The sequence below is a fragment of the Eschscholzia californica genome, unplaced genomic scaffold (assembly GCF_041429995.1).
Source record: "Eschscholzia californica isolate CP2 unplaced genomic scaffold, dmEscCali1.0.p SCAF_4, whole genome shotgun sequence".
NCBI classification, from domain to species: domain Eukaryota; kingdom Viridiplantae; phylum Streptophyta; class Magnoliopsida; order Ranunculales; family Papaveraceae; genus Eschscholzia; species Eschscholzia californica.
This window is the reverse complement of record NW_028238461.1, coordinates 38,395,721-38,413,831: the sequence shown is the minus strand read 5'-3', so window position 1 is coordinate 38,413,831 and position 18,111 is coordinate 38,395,721. Positions and strand designations below refer to the sequence as shown.

The window sequence follows — 18,111 nt, the reverse complement described above, 5'->3', positions numbered from 1 at the left end:
CCCTAGCTCCATTTCACCGAAAATATCCAAGTCACTGGTCGGCAACCTTTGAAACACACCAGCCCATTGTGTTTGTATCCTCAAGCTCTGAGTGCAAGTGGTACCATATTTGTTAGAAACCACAATGGATGAAGAAAGTTCAAAAAATATTGGGGATATGTCAAAAGACTACACCAAAACGATTTCTGAACAAAATTCTATTTCTAAAGTAGCATATGAGCATTCCCTAATACTTTAATTTAAAAATTAAATCTTAGCAAAGATTAAAAAAATCGACAGCGACCTTGAAATCGGTCTGGTACGACCGAAGTCGTGTGTAGATCACGATTTGAGCAAACCGTTTTCGACTAATTCGCTCTCTGTGGCAGAATTGGTGGGGCTACACCGATTTGCATGACCCCGTCGGTACGTGCCCACCGATTTACACAACCTTCGTCGGTTTGAGCCCGCCGATTTCGATTACGATGCTCTCTGTAACAGAAATTTTATTTCCCAAATTCTAGGGTTTAATGGATATCTATGGACTTATAGAGAGATAAACTGTGAGAAATATGGAGATGAGATATTTGAATAAGAAGAAGATGAAAGTGACGATGGACAGAAAGAGAAAGAGAGAGAGATTTGAAGATGGGAATTTAAGAAGAAGAAGAAGAAGAAGAAGAAGAAGAAGAAGAAGAAGAAGAAGAAGAAGAAGGGAGTGACGAAGAGAAGAGTTCTCCGGTTCTCCCTCGAGATATTTCCTCGCAGAATGGAGGGATGACTTAAAGTCAAGTTTATTGACTTAACTGTTGACCTAACGACATCAATTTTTCGGTTAGGTCAAACGTGGACATAGCATTGCCTCCTTACCAACACATTGCTTCTAACCAAATTAGGACTTGCCTTTAGCAAGATTGCCTATAACAAGTTTGGGCATTACCTATAAATTCACCCATCCCAAAATATGTAAAAAAGGACAAAAGTAAATTGGAAATTTTTTTAAAATACACTCATCATTTTTGTTATATACACTCACCTCTAGGACAATTTTGGTTGAAATCAAAGGAGATGCGAATGTGGCAGGTAGAAATTGTAAGTGTATATAACATTTCTTAAGTAATTTTCAAGCATGGACTCCAATATTGTGGGTTTTGTGCAGAACCCAAATGTAGTTTCGCACGGATGTGAAAACACTTAAACCCTAAAAAATTGGTTAGAAATAACACACAAATGCTTACCAAATTAAAGAATTTATCTATCATCAAAATTGAGGACAAACTCAAAATTTAAAAAACCACATTTACAATCCTTTATGAACTTCCATACAAAATTAAATAAAATAAAATCCAAATATTAAAAGTCAAGAAAAGTCCAATTTATAAGTTCTTTTTTATTATCAAAAGTATCAAATTTTCATTTTTGTTTTGGGTTTTTACCCCTCATTATGGTAGGGTTCGGCCTGATATAACATTTTGGGTTCTGCCTAAATGGGCCTTCTAGTTGATGGGCCTCTAAGAAAAAAACACTTGAACACTAGAGCTTCTATAAGACAGACAAAGAGGGCATGCCTCGATTGCCGTGTCGCAATCCCTACACACACAAAGATGCCGACACGGCAAAACCACAACTGACGCCGGCCGTCTTTGACACGCTTTGCAACTCGGTCCTCCTGCCTGAGATGATGATGAAACCGACACGGGTACGACTCGTTCCGGGTCAATGTAAGCTGACTCGGCATCTTCAGCTTCTCTACCAACGGCGCATTCTAGTCCTTGATTCCCCTTATCGTGCGCACCGCCGCTCATAATAGCATTTTGTAACTGAACTTGTAAAGACACTGCAGTTTCTTCGCTTGCTTTTGCTCTTATTTGCCAAACCTGCGCCTCAATTCTAACTTGCGCTAGTTGCTGTTCCAGCTCAGCGTTTTTACCAGCAGCTTTTTCTACTTCTATCTCTTTCTCTCTCAATCTTCCCGATGCGGATTCTTCTGCTGCTTTCAGGAGCGCATGATAGTGCCTCTGGCCTGTTTCTGCTAACGTACGCTTCAACTGGTCTCCCTGAAAGAATCGGAATTCAGCATTATGAAAATCAAGAAAATGTTATCGGATCAAAGAAAATGACAAATACCCATTGAAATGGAAAAGAAATTAGTACCTGGGCTTGAATGAATTGATTGATTTCGTCTCTCTGTTGATTCATTTGGGCAGAAAGATCATCTGATAAGATAGATGAGGGAAGATTAAGAGCATGCCCATATTGTTGTTGTTGTTGTTGTTGATAACTATTTTGAAGTTGTTGTTGATGATCACCAAATGCCAATTGAAGGCCGGTAGAAACTCTAGTGTTAAATTGATGATTATGAATCTGTTCTTGATTTACAAACGTTAATGGAGGAATTTGAGATTGTTGCTGTTGTTGGGAGAATAGATTGATTGGGGCACTAATACCAACATCTTCTCTTCCCCTTTTGTGAGGATTATTAGCACCAACTGCAGAGAATAATAAACCCAAGAAGAAACAGAGCTCATTTTAGATTTCATATTCATCTTGGTGAAGATTCCCACTACCCATTTAACAAAAATATAATCTTACCTCCATTGTTGTTCAAGAACATATTAGATTGCTCAAGAAATCCCCCACCAGATTGTTGTTGTAATGAAGAATCGATTCCCATTGTGTTCCTTCGATCTTGCCCGTTCCTGTGAAATTAAATCCAAAACTAGTTAGAAGATTGAATAAAGCAGAGGAAAAGAGAGAAATTTAGAGACACAGGGAGAGAGAGAGAGGTGACCTGTTTAGAAGCAAAACGTTAGATGGGTATTGAGCTTGAACAGCCATTTTGTAAAAATATATGAATGAAAGAAATAAAGATTGAAACCGTAAGAGAAGGAGATACCCTAAAAACCCAAAGCGGATTCTTCAAAGATTTCTATTTTGTAGAGAGAGAAATAAATGAATATAAATCTGTTAAGTTTATGGTTAACCTCTCTCTCTCTCTATATATCTCTCTTCTTCTATCTTAATAAACACAGACACCCACACATTGATAGAGAGAGAAAGTAAAAGATGCGATGAGTGGGGAGAGAGAACGAATCAGTCCAAGAGAAAAACACCCTTATTCCTCTCCACCTCTTTTGCTTCTTCTCTGTTAGCGTGGGGTGATTTTTGTTTCTTCTTTTTTTATAGTATTTCAATGTGTCTTAAACTGTGTATTTAGTAGTATTTTTAGAGAGAGAGAGAGGTCATTGTAATCAAGAGAGACAACTAATCTTATTAGATTTTCTTAATTAATTAAGTTTTAATTGTAGAGAGAGAAAGAGAAATCTAGAGAGAGAGAAAAGGAAAGAAATCAAAGAAATGGGAAGTAAATGAATTGGTGAATGGGTGATGTTGTGAAGCGTGCCGCTGCCGTTGGGATTGTGAAGTATAAGGTGCATGGGTTTCTTGCCAGCTTGTTTTTGGATGGACCCTCCATCTCTATTCAATCCTTCCTATATGCATATTTAGAAAAATGTTACTTTTTTTTCTTTTTTAATTTTCCTTTTTAATTATAGTAAATATTTATATAATATTTGGTGCCTAGCAAATCTCTATTTATAGATACATCCTCAAAACTTTAAGATTTTATGAAATTATCCTTAAATAGTTCAATTTAAAGTTTTTTAGGTATAAAAACCTTGATTTTATCTACTAAGTAAGACCAATCAATTAAATGTGAAGATTTTATCTACCCAAAATAACCATGAAGTGACGTTAGCGATGTTTTTACAGTGTTAGATTCTAATTAATCAAGATTCCGATTAAATATTTCAAGATTTTGATTTCAACGGAGTCGGATGTGAAGTCAAACTTACCCCAATCTTCAAAATCTCAAATAATGGTTTTACTTTCTATTCTTACGGCCAAGAATACAATTGATTTGTATCTTTAAAATTTGAAAGAGACTAAAAATATATTCATACGGCTAAGAAGACAATTGATTTGTATCTTTAAAATTTGGGAGAGACTAAAATAGATATACATTGTGTGAGTAATTTTGAATGGTCGGTGGAAAATAAGAAAAGTTTCCGAAAAAAAAGGTGGAAAACACAAAAAATTCACAAACGCACCCTACAAGTCACTGGCCGGAAATAGGTAGCGACGGTCGACGACTTTATAGGTCATTTTGTCTCTCTTCTCTGTTTCTTCTCTCTTGACAGATATGCACACCAAAAAGAACAAAAAATATCTAAAAACCGACGACGACATCAATATATACCAAAAAATAGTATAGAAAACTACTAAAATAACATAAATGACTAAAAAAACATAACCGAAATTAGATAATCCACAAAGAGCTTCAAAATCCAGTAAATAAAAGAGACAATCCAAATAATTCTATAAACTATTAACTATAAGTGACAACTAAATGAATGTAGAAATTACAAAACCCGTTACAATTGACAAAAGATCAATATACAAATAAATATATTATGAGTTATTTTCTATTTGACCCCCCACTTAGTGACCAGCTTTTTTTATGGCCCCCCTATTTTCCGTAAATTCAAATATGACCTTTTTTAATGTAAATGTCATAACTACCCTTCTTATAATTATTTTTCAAAAAAAAATTAAATAGAAAACATGAATTCCACCTCACCTCTATCTCCACCTCACATCTCTCTCCACCTCACATCTCTCTCCACCCACCTCTTTCTCCACCTCACATCTCTCTCCACCGCACATCTCCCTCCACCTCATATCTCTTCTCCGACGAAGGCCGCCGACCGGAAAATACTATATATTATCTCTTCTCCTATATCTCTCTTCTTTATTCCCTCTATCTCCTTTCTTCTCTCCCTCTATCTCCTTTCTTTTCTCCCTACTCTCTCTAAAGCTCCGGCGAATGGGGGCTTCATCGGAGCCCCTGGTTTCCAAGCGAAACCTGGTTTCGTCTGGAAACCAAATATGATCCAGAAGAAGTTAATGGATGAAGTTAATGGAAATTCTGAAGAAGTTAAAATTTGGGTAATGAGAGTTTGAAACAAAACAGTGATTGTGTAGTGAGAGAAAAAGGAAGACATGGGACTGTGAACCGCTAATTCACCCAAGTTTAGTAAGGAAAACAATATATGATGAGTCTTCTTCATGTTTTGATGAGTTTCATGATTCTGATGATGGATTTGAAAAGAAACAAATTCATATAAGTAAGTCTAGACCTGATGTAATTTAATCAGTTTGTTGATGTTGTTGATAAACCCTTAATTCAGAAAAAAAAAAAGCAGTAGAAATAGTGGTCGGTCATTTCATTCTAATAAAATTTCTGATGAAACTTCCAAAGAATTCAATAGTGGTTATGAGAAAGATGAAGTCATGGAAACTAAGTAAACATTGTTGATGTCAAAAAATGGTCTTCCGTTAGATCAACATGAAAAAGGGAGTTGATGCATGACAGCCTCCGTTATGTTGATTGTTCTGTTAAGTCAGGTTAGATTCTAGCGGTTGAATCTGCTTCCCCTCCTCTTTATTTCAGCTCCTTACTCCTGCTCTTAGCTCCTTGCTCTTGCTTCTGTTTGTCTGTTCCCGAGGGGGAAAAACCTGCAAAGGGTTCGAAAACTGCTCCGACGCTCAAGCCAGTTAGGGTGCTCTTTGCAGTAAAAGAATGAATATTGATTGATCTTTTTGATTGCGAGTTATGAGAACTCTGAGTTTCTTGTGATCTTTTTAGAGTAAAGAGATCGTGTCCTGTGAAGGACGATGTGGGGGGCCTTTTATAGGCGATGTTAGGCCCACTGTGATTAGTGGCGGTGGTGAGGCAGTTGCCGTCAAACCGAAGTGGAAGTTTCCTCTCTTGAGTATCTAGGGTTTCTCTCAAAGTCTATCCCAGATCTTTGATAAGTGGAAGTTCCTAAGTTCAAGGATTCTTCGTAGATATCTTGCCGGTGTGATAGACTCTAAAGGAAAAGTTTCCTTCTTTAGATACTTTGAGTCCAAACTGGCTTAAACACTTCGAGATGCGTAGCCGACTGAGATCTTTCTAGAAGTTTCGGGATTAAGTCAGTAGGTCGTTTGGTGCTGCTGTATCCCCAGTTCTGGGCGTAAGACACTGGTCGAACTTGTGTGGACCCCCCTTACTCATTTGAAGACCCCAGGGTTGATATGTCCATGCCAAGGGCGTTTTACAGGGCTGGTTTCTTCTGACCGACCTCCCAGTTAGGGGAATATTTGGTGGACTATCAGGGGCTCAGCTGTCCTGCTACCTTAAGCCGGGTTGACCCATTAGAGTTCAGGTTTGATCTTGAATCTTCAGACGTTAGTCAACGTCTGGACATTTTGTGCATCATCAAACATAATTTCTGGTGGTTATGGGAAAGATCAACAAACCCATGAACAAATCATCATCACCCATTAACATATCAGAAGGGATAACATCTGATCGTCTTCTTCATCATCATCATCAATTAATTCTTCATCTTCTTCACGAATTTCTTGTTTAATTTCATCATCCATTGATGATGTTAATGGTGTAGTAGGAGAGAGATCTAATGTTGAATTCAGAGAAGAAGATGAACAAGGAATTTTATTATTAGTTGTAATTTCTTCAGCCCTGCCATTAATGGTGCCCTTTTGAGAGGTTGAAAATTAGTGACGAGTACTTCCGGCGAGTGAGTTTCGATGAGTTGGAACTTGATGATTATGTTCAGCTGTATATGTAATTATAAACATTGATGGATCTTATCGACTTCTTTCAACTTGTTTTCTTGATAAACAAACTTTTGAACTACTGCATCAGTAATATCACCTATTTTAGAGAGAGAAAGTCAATTTTAGAGAGATGAAGTAAATGAACGAAGAAAAAGATGAGTAATAGGTCTAGAGAGAGAAACCCACCTTGGATATGGAGAGCCTTTAATGGGTTTCCATCCATATTTCCACCATGCCCACATATCTAAAGAAACACCTTCAGCTGGTACTTGACAAACAACCCTCTTTTGCTGGTTAGAACAGACTTCCGGCGAAAGGAAACCCCTTCGCCGGAGTGTTTAGAGAAAGAGAGGAGAGATTTAATATTTTTTTTATGCTTGAAGGTCTCTGACTGGAAAATTTTCCGTTTGGCGATCTTCGTCGGAGAAGAGAGAGGTGAGGTGGAAATAACTCATTTTTCTATATTTTTATTTTGAAATTAGGAAGGTAGTTATGGCATTTACATTTAAAAATGAGGTCATATTTGAATTTACGAAAAATAGGATGCCATAAAGGAAGTTGGTCATAAAGTAGGGGGCCAAATAGGAAATACCTCATATATTATACTACAATTTATAAGATTTCAGTCCACACATTATTATTCAAATAATTTTATCAATTTCAAATATTAGTTTTTATACTACTAAATGAGAGGGTTGGGACTCATACTTTCACACCTAAGTTTTGTATGTTGATTCTATAAACTATAAGTAAAATTTAAAGGAGTTTATAGTCATCAATCAACTAGTTCCACTTTCAAGCTTTCATATTTTTATAATTTCGAATAAAGGTTTTAGTGTTTGAAAAGATTATAAAGTAAATGTTAACTTACTTGCATTCTTGATGGTTTAAGGGAATAGAAGAAAGAGACTACAATTTCACTTGGTTTGTCTTCCCCACTTCTAGATTTAATAACACCGCAAAGTCAAGAGCAAAAAAATGCCCCAAATTATTAAAGTTTTTCACTCTTTTCAAACCAGCGAAGGAGAAGTCAGAAACAGAGTCTAAAGGGTTTTGGGATTAATTTCTTAAGTCTCGGGCTGAGTTATAGAGTTATTGGATTGGGTTATGGGTTACTAAAAATTAGGAGTTAAATGAAAAATGTTAGGATCAAGACCCGGACTGCAGTCCGAGTCAATCCACTATCACCTCCGCTACTGTTCTTCTCTCTCTTTGTTATCTCTCTCTTATCTCTTTAAGTTCTGGCAAAGGGAATGGTCTCTTCACCAAAACCCTTCATTTTCCATTAAAATGTAATGACAGTTGGAGTCCAATCTCAAAAATATAATATAATTGTAAAGAAAATGCATCAAAGAGGAAGAGCGGTGCTTTTGGTATAAGGAGAAATATTTCTATTTCTTTATAAAAACAACCCATATTGAGATTAAAAAAATAGTTTTTCTTAAGCTTTAAAATTATGGTGGACAATTTATGGACAATCAAAATCTTATGTGGACAACAATTTTATCTGGACAAATGAAAAAATTTAGAAATCTTGTATGGACAACAATTTTTAAGGGGTCATTACTATAATATATTTCACTCATATCGTCTAAAAATTAGAGTTCTATACTTTAGGTCTTACCCCTTTTCTTCTTCCTTAAACCTAGGCGGCTGGAAACAATTGAGATGGTGAAATTGATCTTCCCAGTTTGGTTTACCAATTAAATCTCTTTTAAGATGTAAATGTGTATGTAAACTTTTGTATGAATTGCTTTCTATAAGTATTTTATTCAACTCGATCGTGAATATCCTCCAAGAATCCTATAGTATCAGTGGTAGTTATGAAATCATTATATGTTAAATCAAGTTATGTTTGTATGGATAGAGTGCTTTTTTTGTTTTGTTGAAAGCATGGATAGATTGCTTGGTGTTTTTAAATGTTCTCAGGATTATTTGGATGATACGGTTAAAATTAGAGCTTCCAATGATGCGTTACTTTGTTGTGGTTGTATATTTAAGAAGGGTGTCTAAACCAATAAAGTCGAGCATAATTGACTCGCATCAGGCCAGAAAATTATTTTCCACATAAGGTATCTGATTGTCCATATATTGGTCATCAAAATTAAATTCATCCAAACAAGGGTGGATAACATTTAACCTCAAATCAAATCTAACATATGAATGACGTTCATCCATCAACTTAGCTTCTTTCTTCATTTCTCCTTCTCCATCAACAATTTTTTGAGGATGAATGAATTTTTTTGATTTAATAGACTCATAGTTTCTGAGAATAATCCTACATGGGAGAAGGGGTAACTAGCAACTTAAAATATAATGTCTAGGTCATCTCCACTCATTGCCAATTGATTTTGAGTTTGATGACCACAAAACTAACATGGTATCACAGCTAGGCCCGCACACGATAAGCTTAAAAGCTACAGTGTTCCACGTCCGCCGAAACAAAAAAAGAACACGTCTTAGTGGGGACGGAACCAGGATTTTCAACTAGCCGGGGCAGGCTTAAGTAAGATGTATTAAAAGAAAAGATAATTTTTTTTTAATTTTAGGGTCTATTTTGGAAGCTTGTCAAGTTTGGAGGTCATTATTTAGAGTTGCTCCTATTACCAGGGAAAAACGAGAATTAGTTCTCAAGAAAGGTAGTCTTAAAAACGCCCACAAAAAGCTTTACAGGCACCTATTTGCCTCACAAACTTTGTCTTGATGGAGGCGCCTTTCATACTTATAGAGGGCGGCTTTAACACTTCCCAAACAACAAAATAGCCAAAAAAACATGTAGGTAATGGGTGTTGAACGTCTGACCTCACGTGCCCAAGGCATAGTCCGAGCCACTGATTCGTAAACATTATAACTTTAAAAGACAAATTACAGATTCCAGCCTGGGCCACTAACCAGGCTGGTCTTCACATAGGTTCGCCTCTGCGTGTTAGGTTAACCACACCACATGTGAGGGATGTGTGAGAATAGTCCCACATGGAAGAAGGGGCAACTAGCAACCAAGAATATAATATCTAGGTCCTCTCCACTCATATTTCATTCGCAAGGGCTTGAAGCATAACTAAGAACTTGTAATTAAGCCACTAACGATAATACACTTACGTAGTTTGTAGTGTGTATGTTAATGGTGGTGTTGATGTTAGTGATCGATATTAGAATTTGTGTTGTTTATGTTGGAGAAAATTATAATAAGGATTAACTGTATTGTTTATTGTCAACAGTACACTTGGTTGCCCAAGTGGTTTGAAGTGTTGACATATACTCCAAAAGTCTCTGGAGGTCCTGGGTTCGATTCCTAGAGGAGGTGAAATCTATGGGTGGGCTTTAGGCACGTTCTTGTTAAAATTTGGCAGTATCGTGCTTATCACATCTTCGATGTATCAACGCCATTGTAATTACTATCATCATTGTCAATTTCCCAAAAAAAAAAAAATTGTATTGTTTCTTTTCTTTATTAACTTTGTATATTTAAGAATTATAAATGATTCCTATTAGATTCTCCTTAAACCAATTCGGTACAGGAAGATCAAGGACATAAATTAGCCTCTTCAATACACTCAATCAAATCTTGATTAATTTTTCATCTGAAATAACCACAAGAATCTTTCGCCAATAATCGACCACATATCCTATTGATCCATTTTTCATCAAAAAAAAAAAAATCCTATTGATCCATTACTGGTCCAAAATCCAAAAATATAAATTTGAGTGAATTTTTGACAAAGACTTTGGAAAAAAAAAATCTTAACTTCTACAGAGAAACCAACAAAAATTTATACAAATTAATTGCATATCCTGTACACAAAGTAATTGTATAAACATGGCCCCCAAATTATATCCTATCACACTTCGCCCATGACACTACATAATCTGCCAGATGGTGTACTATCACGTGTCATTTCTGTCGAAAACCTAACGTCCCAACCAAACATAAAGACAGCCAAGAACATACAAACTTACTTTTCAACATCTACATTAGAAGGAACACAACCAAGATCAATTAAGTACTAGGGGACTATATCTTGTACTAATTTATCTATCTTTGTTGGTAAGTTTGAGCACAATTAGATATTCTTTTTTTTTTTTTTTTTTTTTTTGCAATGGCACAATTAGATATTCATGTACTTAGACCACATGACATGTCTTCTGAATCCTCTAGCTGGAAAAGAAGTGATGATATGGGTGTCAATGCAATTGACCATAGTCCACAAGGATATCACTAATTTGTCTAAGATCGTTTCGTAATAGTCATACTTCCAGAGGATTAAGAAATACTCAATTATAATTATAATTCTTTCTTTCTAAATTTTATTTTTCGTTTGTTACAGATTTTACTTTGATTCCAAGTTTTAACGATTAAAACTTGAACATAGTATTCAGTCATTTTCTTGCCTCCATTCATTATTTTTATTTTTATTTTTATTTTGTTGAAAACCCATTCATTATCTTAGAAATTGCCTCTAACCTAATTTGTTTAAAGAGAAATGCTACCTTTACAACTACAAATCTGGAAAAGGTAATCCAGATCTAGTTGGCATCCTAAGTGGAATTTCTTCCAAAACTAACATTACTTTTGACACCATAAACGAGGAAAGGAATTAACTACAGCAGAATACAATTAATGGTGATTGACTTTCAGTCATCCCAAATAAGAAATGAATCTTTCTTGTCAAACATAACCTTTTAAACCAAAAAAATTAAATAATAGTAACTTTTTGTACAAAGGAAACTCTTGATATGCCCAATAAAAATAATTTCTTTCCATACAAAATCAGAGTAAAACAAGTAAGATTGACTGCTCATCTTAGTGAGAAGAGAAATATAAGGAAATTTCATTTTTATTACCTTTTAAACCAAAAAACATTGTTATTATTTAATCAAAAAGTAATATTAATTTTTTATAATCAATTTAATTAATTTATTCTCTTATAATCATTTGAAAATATTATATTTAGCTTATTTGTCCTTCTAGCAAATTAATAATTAATCATTTTTATTTACAATATCTCTTATATATTCATTTTTTTCACTAGTAATTTTAGTGTTGAATAATCTCTCTCCGAAATATACCATTTTTCGACTTGCTTTTTAAACATTGTTAAATCATTTAAGACAAAAATTAATTTAAAATTTCCATCAACAGTTCAACCTCAATATATTTGAACATGTTTATGCAACTTAAAGACATGTATATATATGTAGAGGGAGTAGATAATAATAATAAAATCTATGGATATATATATAACTTAGATGATGTTTTTGAAACAAAATTAACATTACAACCATGGTCACATATTAAAGCACAAACTTACATCTTTCAATGATTCTATAACACTCAAATCTCAAAATTCACTTTTTTGTTGAAATCTCTCAAAATTCGCTTGTACTTGCTTACATAAAAAAAATTTAATTAATTCTCTTCACCCAAATTGAAAAATGGTTCGAGAGTCTGCCTTGTGGGATAGTCATTTCCTGAACTTGAAGTGCTTGGTTGGTGCATTCCCATATTCACTCCATATGCAAAAGGTGCCATAGAGGACTGCATAAAAAGTTTAACAAAATTATATTAAAATTTCTTAACAAAAAAAAAATTATATTAAAATATATAATGTTAATATAGCATGGAAGATAAACATAAACTTGAACCTAAAAATAGTCAAGAGTATGTTTCAAATACGTACCAACAATTGTTGATATGAGACCGACGGCACCTCCGGGTATACTATGTCACTTTTGTCAACATATCCTCTCTACAGTTTTAAACATAAAATGAGCAAGAAACAAAAATTGGTATGAGATCAAATAAGGAACAAATATATACGTTGTTAAATTTCGATGAGGGAACTTCACTAGTTCTTGTCAAGCTAATTGATATCGACTCCCGTGATGCTAATAATTCGTTTGGTTGAGAAGAAGGTGGTTCGCTTATTTGAACGCCGCCCTACAACAACATGACTTAATTAACAATCATAAGTACAACAAAAAAAAATACATAAATAAAATATATACCAACTGACCTTTACTTTTCCCTTCCTTGGTTTCATGATAGTCGATTTTAGCCTTTGGCTTCGTGGACGACCTCGACGTTTCACTGATATCGGATCACTTATATTTCTTGTTTCATTATTTTCATAAGTGGCAATGTTGCAAGTGTTGGGTAGGGATTTATGCTTTGGAAGTGTTGACATCAATTGCTCTGTTATAGAAGATACCATGGTAAGTACCGTTTTGCAGCTTTCTTCATCGATGGACGCTAAGTCACACATCTTGGAACATGCTTGAGACATCTTTTCAAACCGTTCTTGTTCAGGAGTAACTACCCAACCATCACTATTGATCTTCACTCTCGTATAGGTTCTAACAACATTTTTTTTTCCATCTCCTTAAGATGTACTCTTCAGGAATTAACTCTACCTCGTGACGAATTAACACACATAGAGCATGTCTGCATAGTATTCCTTTGAATTCAAACATCCGACAACTACAATTAACTTGACATCCTTCTTCTACAAATGAAACGTTAAAAGTCATCCTTTTTTTACCATCTCCTATTTGGATACTCTCCACAAAAGTATACTTCAATGCTATTCCTCCTTGCTCGACTGACATAAACTCACAATATATTTTTCCGGTCAATTCTTTTTGGAACTCTTGAAATTTTGAATTAGTATAGACTTCTTGGATTTGTTTTTCCATTTGAAAATCTGTCGCACAAGGGATTCTTGTGTTGAATGAATTAAAATCATCTTTCCTTTCCTTTTCAATTTTAAACATCAATGCATTGTTATATTGTTCAAAAAATTGTGCTAAAGTTGATTTTGAACTTAGGTAACCATCAAAAAATGCATTGATACCCTCACTCCTTTGTGTTGAAGCCATGCCTGCCCAAAAATTTGTATTTACTAAACAGGGCACCCAAAGACATCTAATCTCATATATGCTATTCAACCATGTGTTTTGATGTAAGTCAAAATCATTAATCATACGATTCCATAGTTCCTCAAACTCGAGAGAGTTTTGTGTATTGTAAACCGCATTTCGGATTGCATAACTTATTTGATCATATTGTTTGTGACAACTTAGTTTCTCCGGCAATTTCTTCATCAAGTGCCATATACACAACCAATGACTCGTATCGGGGAAGACTATCTTGATTGCAATTTGCATCGCTTGACATTGGTCTGTAATTATTCCTTTCGGAGCAGAATTAAACATGCACTCTTTCCATGCTTCAAACAACCATACAAATGTCTCTGTATTTTCATTTGAGACCAAACCACAACCCAACAAAATAGAGTGCCCATGATGATTAATACCAACAAATGGAGCGAAGGGCATATCATACTTGTTTGTTAAGTATGTGGTATCGAATGTAATAACATCGCCAAATTCTTTACAAGCTTCTCTACTCCTAGCATCAGCCCAAAACACATTTTTCAGTCTACCTTCATCATCTAAATCTAGCCTAAACCAAGAATCCTTGTTCTGTGATTGCATCTTGTATAAATAATTTTGTAGTGCCATTGCATCTCCTTGCCCAAGTCGTAGCCTACGCACTTTGTCGAGATGATTTCTGCAGTCTTTTTCTAAGAATGACAAATTTTCATATCCGCCAGCTTGAACTACAAGTGAATGAAAATTTTTGTTTGTTCTTATCCCCGCCACATTATTTATTTCAAGTTGCCTTTTGGCATTTGAATCAATTTCTCTGTTACATTTGTAGAACCGTAACTTCGTCGGAGTACTTAATTCATGATTATGTTGAAGATGGAGAGATCGAATTTTCCACTGTCCCTCTTTGTCTAAAGTTGTTGTAACTTTGGCATTGCAACCTAATTGGCTAGTTGGTTGTGGGTGAAAAATATTATTGTTAAGGGATTGTGAACCAGCTCTGGAGCACTCATACATCACCCATTTCTTAATACCATCAATATCTTTTTTAGATGATCTTTTTTTCACAACAAATCCTTTTCGTTGCGCATAACTTTTATAATAATAGTAAAAGTCTTCTACATCATTGAATCTCATCCCAACCTCAGGGTCATTCACATTTGTAATATTGTTCTTACCGTCTCTGTTATCTAGTACAACTACATTACTTCTTATTTCCTCATTTGAAAGCTCCCCTTCCATATCTGGATAATAGAAAGAAAATAATAGAAAAATAATACAATGCGACGATGAGATTATAGCGTTTTGTAACTCGAAAAAAATTGTTTTATAAAATATGTAGTATAGGATTTCTTATAAAAAAAATTGCCAAAAAATCTGGAGTAATTTATCAATCACTTTATAACCTAATTTATCTAAAATTAGAAATAAGATAAACAACACTTACCTGAAATTGGTATCACAACACCCTTGTCTCTTAATCAAGAAGATGACTCAAAAGATCAATAAAAATGAAATTTCCTTATATTTTTCTTCTCACTAACATGAGCAGTCAATCTTACTTGTTTTACTCTGATTTTGTATGGAAAGAAATTATTTTTAGTGGGCATATCAAGAGTTTCCTTTGTACAAAAAGTTACTATTGTTTAATTTTTTTGGTTTAAAAGGTTATGTTTGGCAAGAAAGATTCATTTCTTATTTGGGATGACTGAAAGTCAATCACCATTAATTGTATTCTGCTGTAGTTAATTCCTTTCCTTGTTTATGGTGTCAAAAATAATGGTAGGTTTGGAAGAAATTCCACTTAGGATGCCAACTAGATTTGGATTACTTTTTCCAGATTTATAGTTGTAAAGGTAGCATTTCTTAGAGTACATCATCTTAATTGAAACTTTTCATATGCAGATTCACCTTATTTCTCTATAAGATGATAAAAAAAAAATGTTGTCGAAATTCCTCTCTCTTAATTCAATGAGCCCAAAATCAAGATATTCTTTTCTAAACTTTTAAGGTATATGTATGTCAAGGTGTATAACTTGTAGGTTTGAAGTTTAATAAATCTGAAAAGTCACAATCAATTTCTTTCAGGGCAAACCAGTAGACTCTTCTACAGGTTTTCCTGTCATTGGTCGATCACATGTTGTGATTTTGTGCTGATCAGAGACTAACTTGATGATAGCCACATGACATGGTCGTCAATAGAATGTCTCTGATCATGATCGCGTGGTTGTATCTTCTGAGATGAAAAATGGATGTTTGGCTCATCTAACCTTCCATATCTTTGAATCCTGAAGAGCAGAGCTCAAGGTGCCGAGTTTACTTATCCAGAACTCCTACTCTTAAGTTCCTGTGGTAAAGCTTACTCAAGTCTATTTCTCCATTCGCTTTCATGTCATGACAGAGTTCTAGGTGCCTAGGAAACTTGCGCGAACCTCACAACAATCTCTTTAGTTAGAGTTAGGCTGAGGTGAAGAGCTCTTCGAGTCCACCTCTCAGCCGACCCTATCAATGGTCCGCATGTGTGTTATGCGGGAATTTGGCGTGTGCTGCCTAGGTCAATCTTTATATTTGTTAAATGATCAAAACTGACCCATATTTGGCTCAACATGAGACCCCCACTCCTCGGCAGAATGAAGAGATACTAAGAACTAGAAAAACTCTTACCAAAACTTCTCAACCTGTCAGATATTCATGTACTTAGACCACATGACATGTCTTCTAAATCCTCCAGTACAAAAAGAAGTGATGATATCCGCGTCAAATGCAATTGACCGTAGTCCAAGAGGCCATCACTAATTTCTCTAGGATCGTTTGGTAATAGTCATTCTTTGAGAGAGGATTAAGAAATAACCAATTATAATTATAATTCTTTCTTTCTAAATTATATTTTTCATTTGTTACCAATTTTACTTCTTTGATTTTAAGTTTCAACATCAAAGCTTGGACATATTATTCAGTCCTTGTCTTTTCTCCCATTCATTATCTTAGAGATTGCCTCTGATCTAATTTCAACACTTGTAGTCGGTTTTGTCCGTTTTAGTCTGTCATTTTTATGTTTGGCCGCATCAATTTCTTCCATGTATTTTTAGACAAGTTCCTCTACATCAATTTGGTTAAAAACCTAAAAAATTGTATTTTATTGGTTAAAAGTTGAATATTCTTTGCAACTCTTCTGTAATTTTTGCGACCTTTTTACAAGCCGTTTCAACCATTTTACAAGCAGTTGCAATCGTTTTACAACTTGAGAGTATTATGTGCATGAAGGATTTTGACTTAATTTGTAGCATGTGGATTCACCTTCACTAAAAAAAAAGTCAAAGTTTGACTACGATCTGGACTGTTCTTTGTCCTGAGTGAGTCAGCATGTTACAAATTAGGTCAAAATCTTTTGTATTCTTTCTTAGCCTTTTCCTTTGTCACCAGTTATACCCCTTTTGCAAACCAGTTGCAAACTTCTTGCAGCCAGTTACTAACCTGTTACAACCAGTTGCGAACCTCCTGCAATCAGTTACAAATTACGAAAATACTTAGGAAATTGAAGACTAGGAAAAATTGTATTATCATTTTTTATCAAAACAAAAATTTGTAGTAGGTTTTGACTAAATTTCTTAGTTTTAAATGGGGGGTAAATTTTGAAGTTAGATGTCTAAAATTGTCCTTTCCACACTATTATTGATCACAAAAAGACTTGTGCTTTACTTTATTTTGACTTACGGCCTACGCCTGGCTTTTGAGGCCTTCGGTTCTTTCACTTTCATTCCTTCTTTTCCCTTATATGAAAGTCCCTAACTCCTTATTAATTCTAAAGAGCCAATGTGGGACTAAGAACAACTCCAATCCAAGAGGGGCTTAGGCCTAAAAAATCACTTTTTCTACCCAAAATTAAATCAAGGGTCTCAGCCTCAAAAAATCAACTCCAATCTAAAAAGCTTCATCAAAAAAAAAAAAAAAAAAACTCCAATCTAAAAAGAACTTAGGTCCTAACATCTGTGAATGTCTTAAACACGTGTTTGGGTTTTTTGTGGGTGTCAGAAAAACGTGCATGATTTTGTTTATGTGTGAAACACAGTGCGAACTACTTATAGTTTTTTTTTGTAATTCATCTTTTCTTAGTTAAATCTTTTTGTTTTTGGAATCTATGGTTGGTTCAGTCATCTTATGTCGACTCTCGTTTAAGAGTCCACCGAAGGTGGGCTTGGTAGAGGGTGGAGGGATGGGGCTGAGGCCTGAAAGCCTCCTACGGTTGGAGTTGTTGTAACTAATGAAGAAGTGATGGGTGTTATTTCAACAAAAAAGAAATTGATGTGTGTTGACATGTTCTTAACAATTTGTCCTTTTAAAGAGCAAAGGGCGGGTTTTGTTGTGACACTCATCACACGATGCCATTGTATGATAGTTAATTAAGTAGATTTTGGTAATCTTCTCTAAAACCAAAATAGACTTTATTGATTCAATATGACAACAAAAGTTAGCACAAGAAGAAAGCAACCTCATCAAGAAAGAGAATCCTAGAGAGAAAGATATAAGGAGGGGAATTTGCAGAATGTCATCACTAGTTGT

At 34.8% G+C, this 18,111-nt stretch overlaps 2 protein-coding genes across 2 annotated transcripts; both read right to left on the bottom strand.

The window, feature by feature from the left end:
- Positions 1-1,216: 1,216 nt before the first annotated feature.
- Positions 1,217-3,380, bottom strand: LOC147544530 (SBP (S-ribonuclease binding protein) family protein). Its single transcript, XM_086637882.1, has 4 exons — positions 2,771-3,380; positions 2,572-2,678; positions 2,134-2,468; positions 1,217-2,036 (listed from the first exon to the last, which is right to left on the bottom strand). Exons 1-4 carry the CDS (start codon positions 2,815-2,817, stop codon positions 1,491-1,493), a joined length of 1,035 nt encoding a protein of 344 aa, XP_086494008.1. The 5' UTR covers positions 2,818-3,380; the 3' UTR covers positions 1,217-1,490.
- Positions 3,381-12,070: 8,690 nt separating this feature from the next.
- Positions 12,071-14,793, bottom strand: LOC147544529 (protein FAR1-RELATED SEQUENCE 5-like). Its single transcript, XM_086635726.1, has 6 exons — positions 13,647-14,793; positions 13,203-13,541; positions 12,678-12,976; positions 12,482-12,601; positions 12,342-12,410; positions 12,071-12,199 (listed from the first exon to the last, which is right to left on the bottom strand). Exons 1-6 carry the CDS (start codon positions 14,791-14,793, stop codon positions 12,071-12,073), a joined length of 2,103 nt encoding a protein of 700 aa, XP_086491852.1.
- Positions 14,794-18,111: the final 3,318 nt, after the last annotated feature.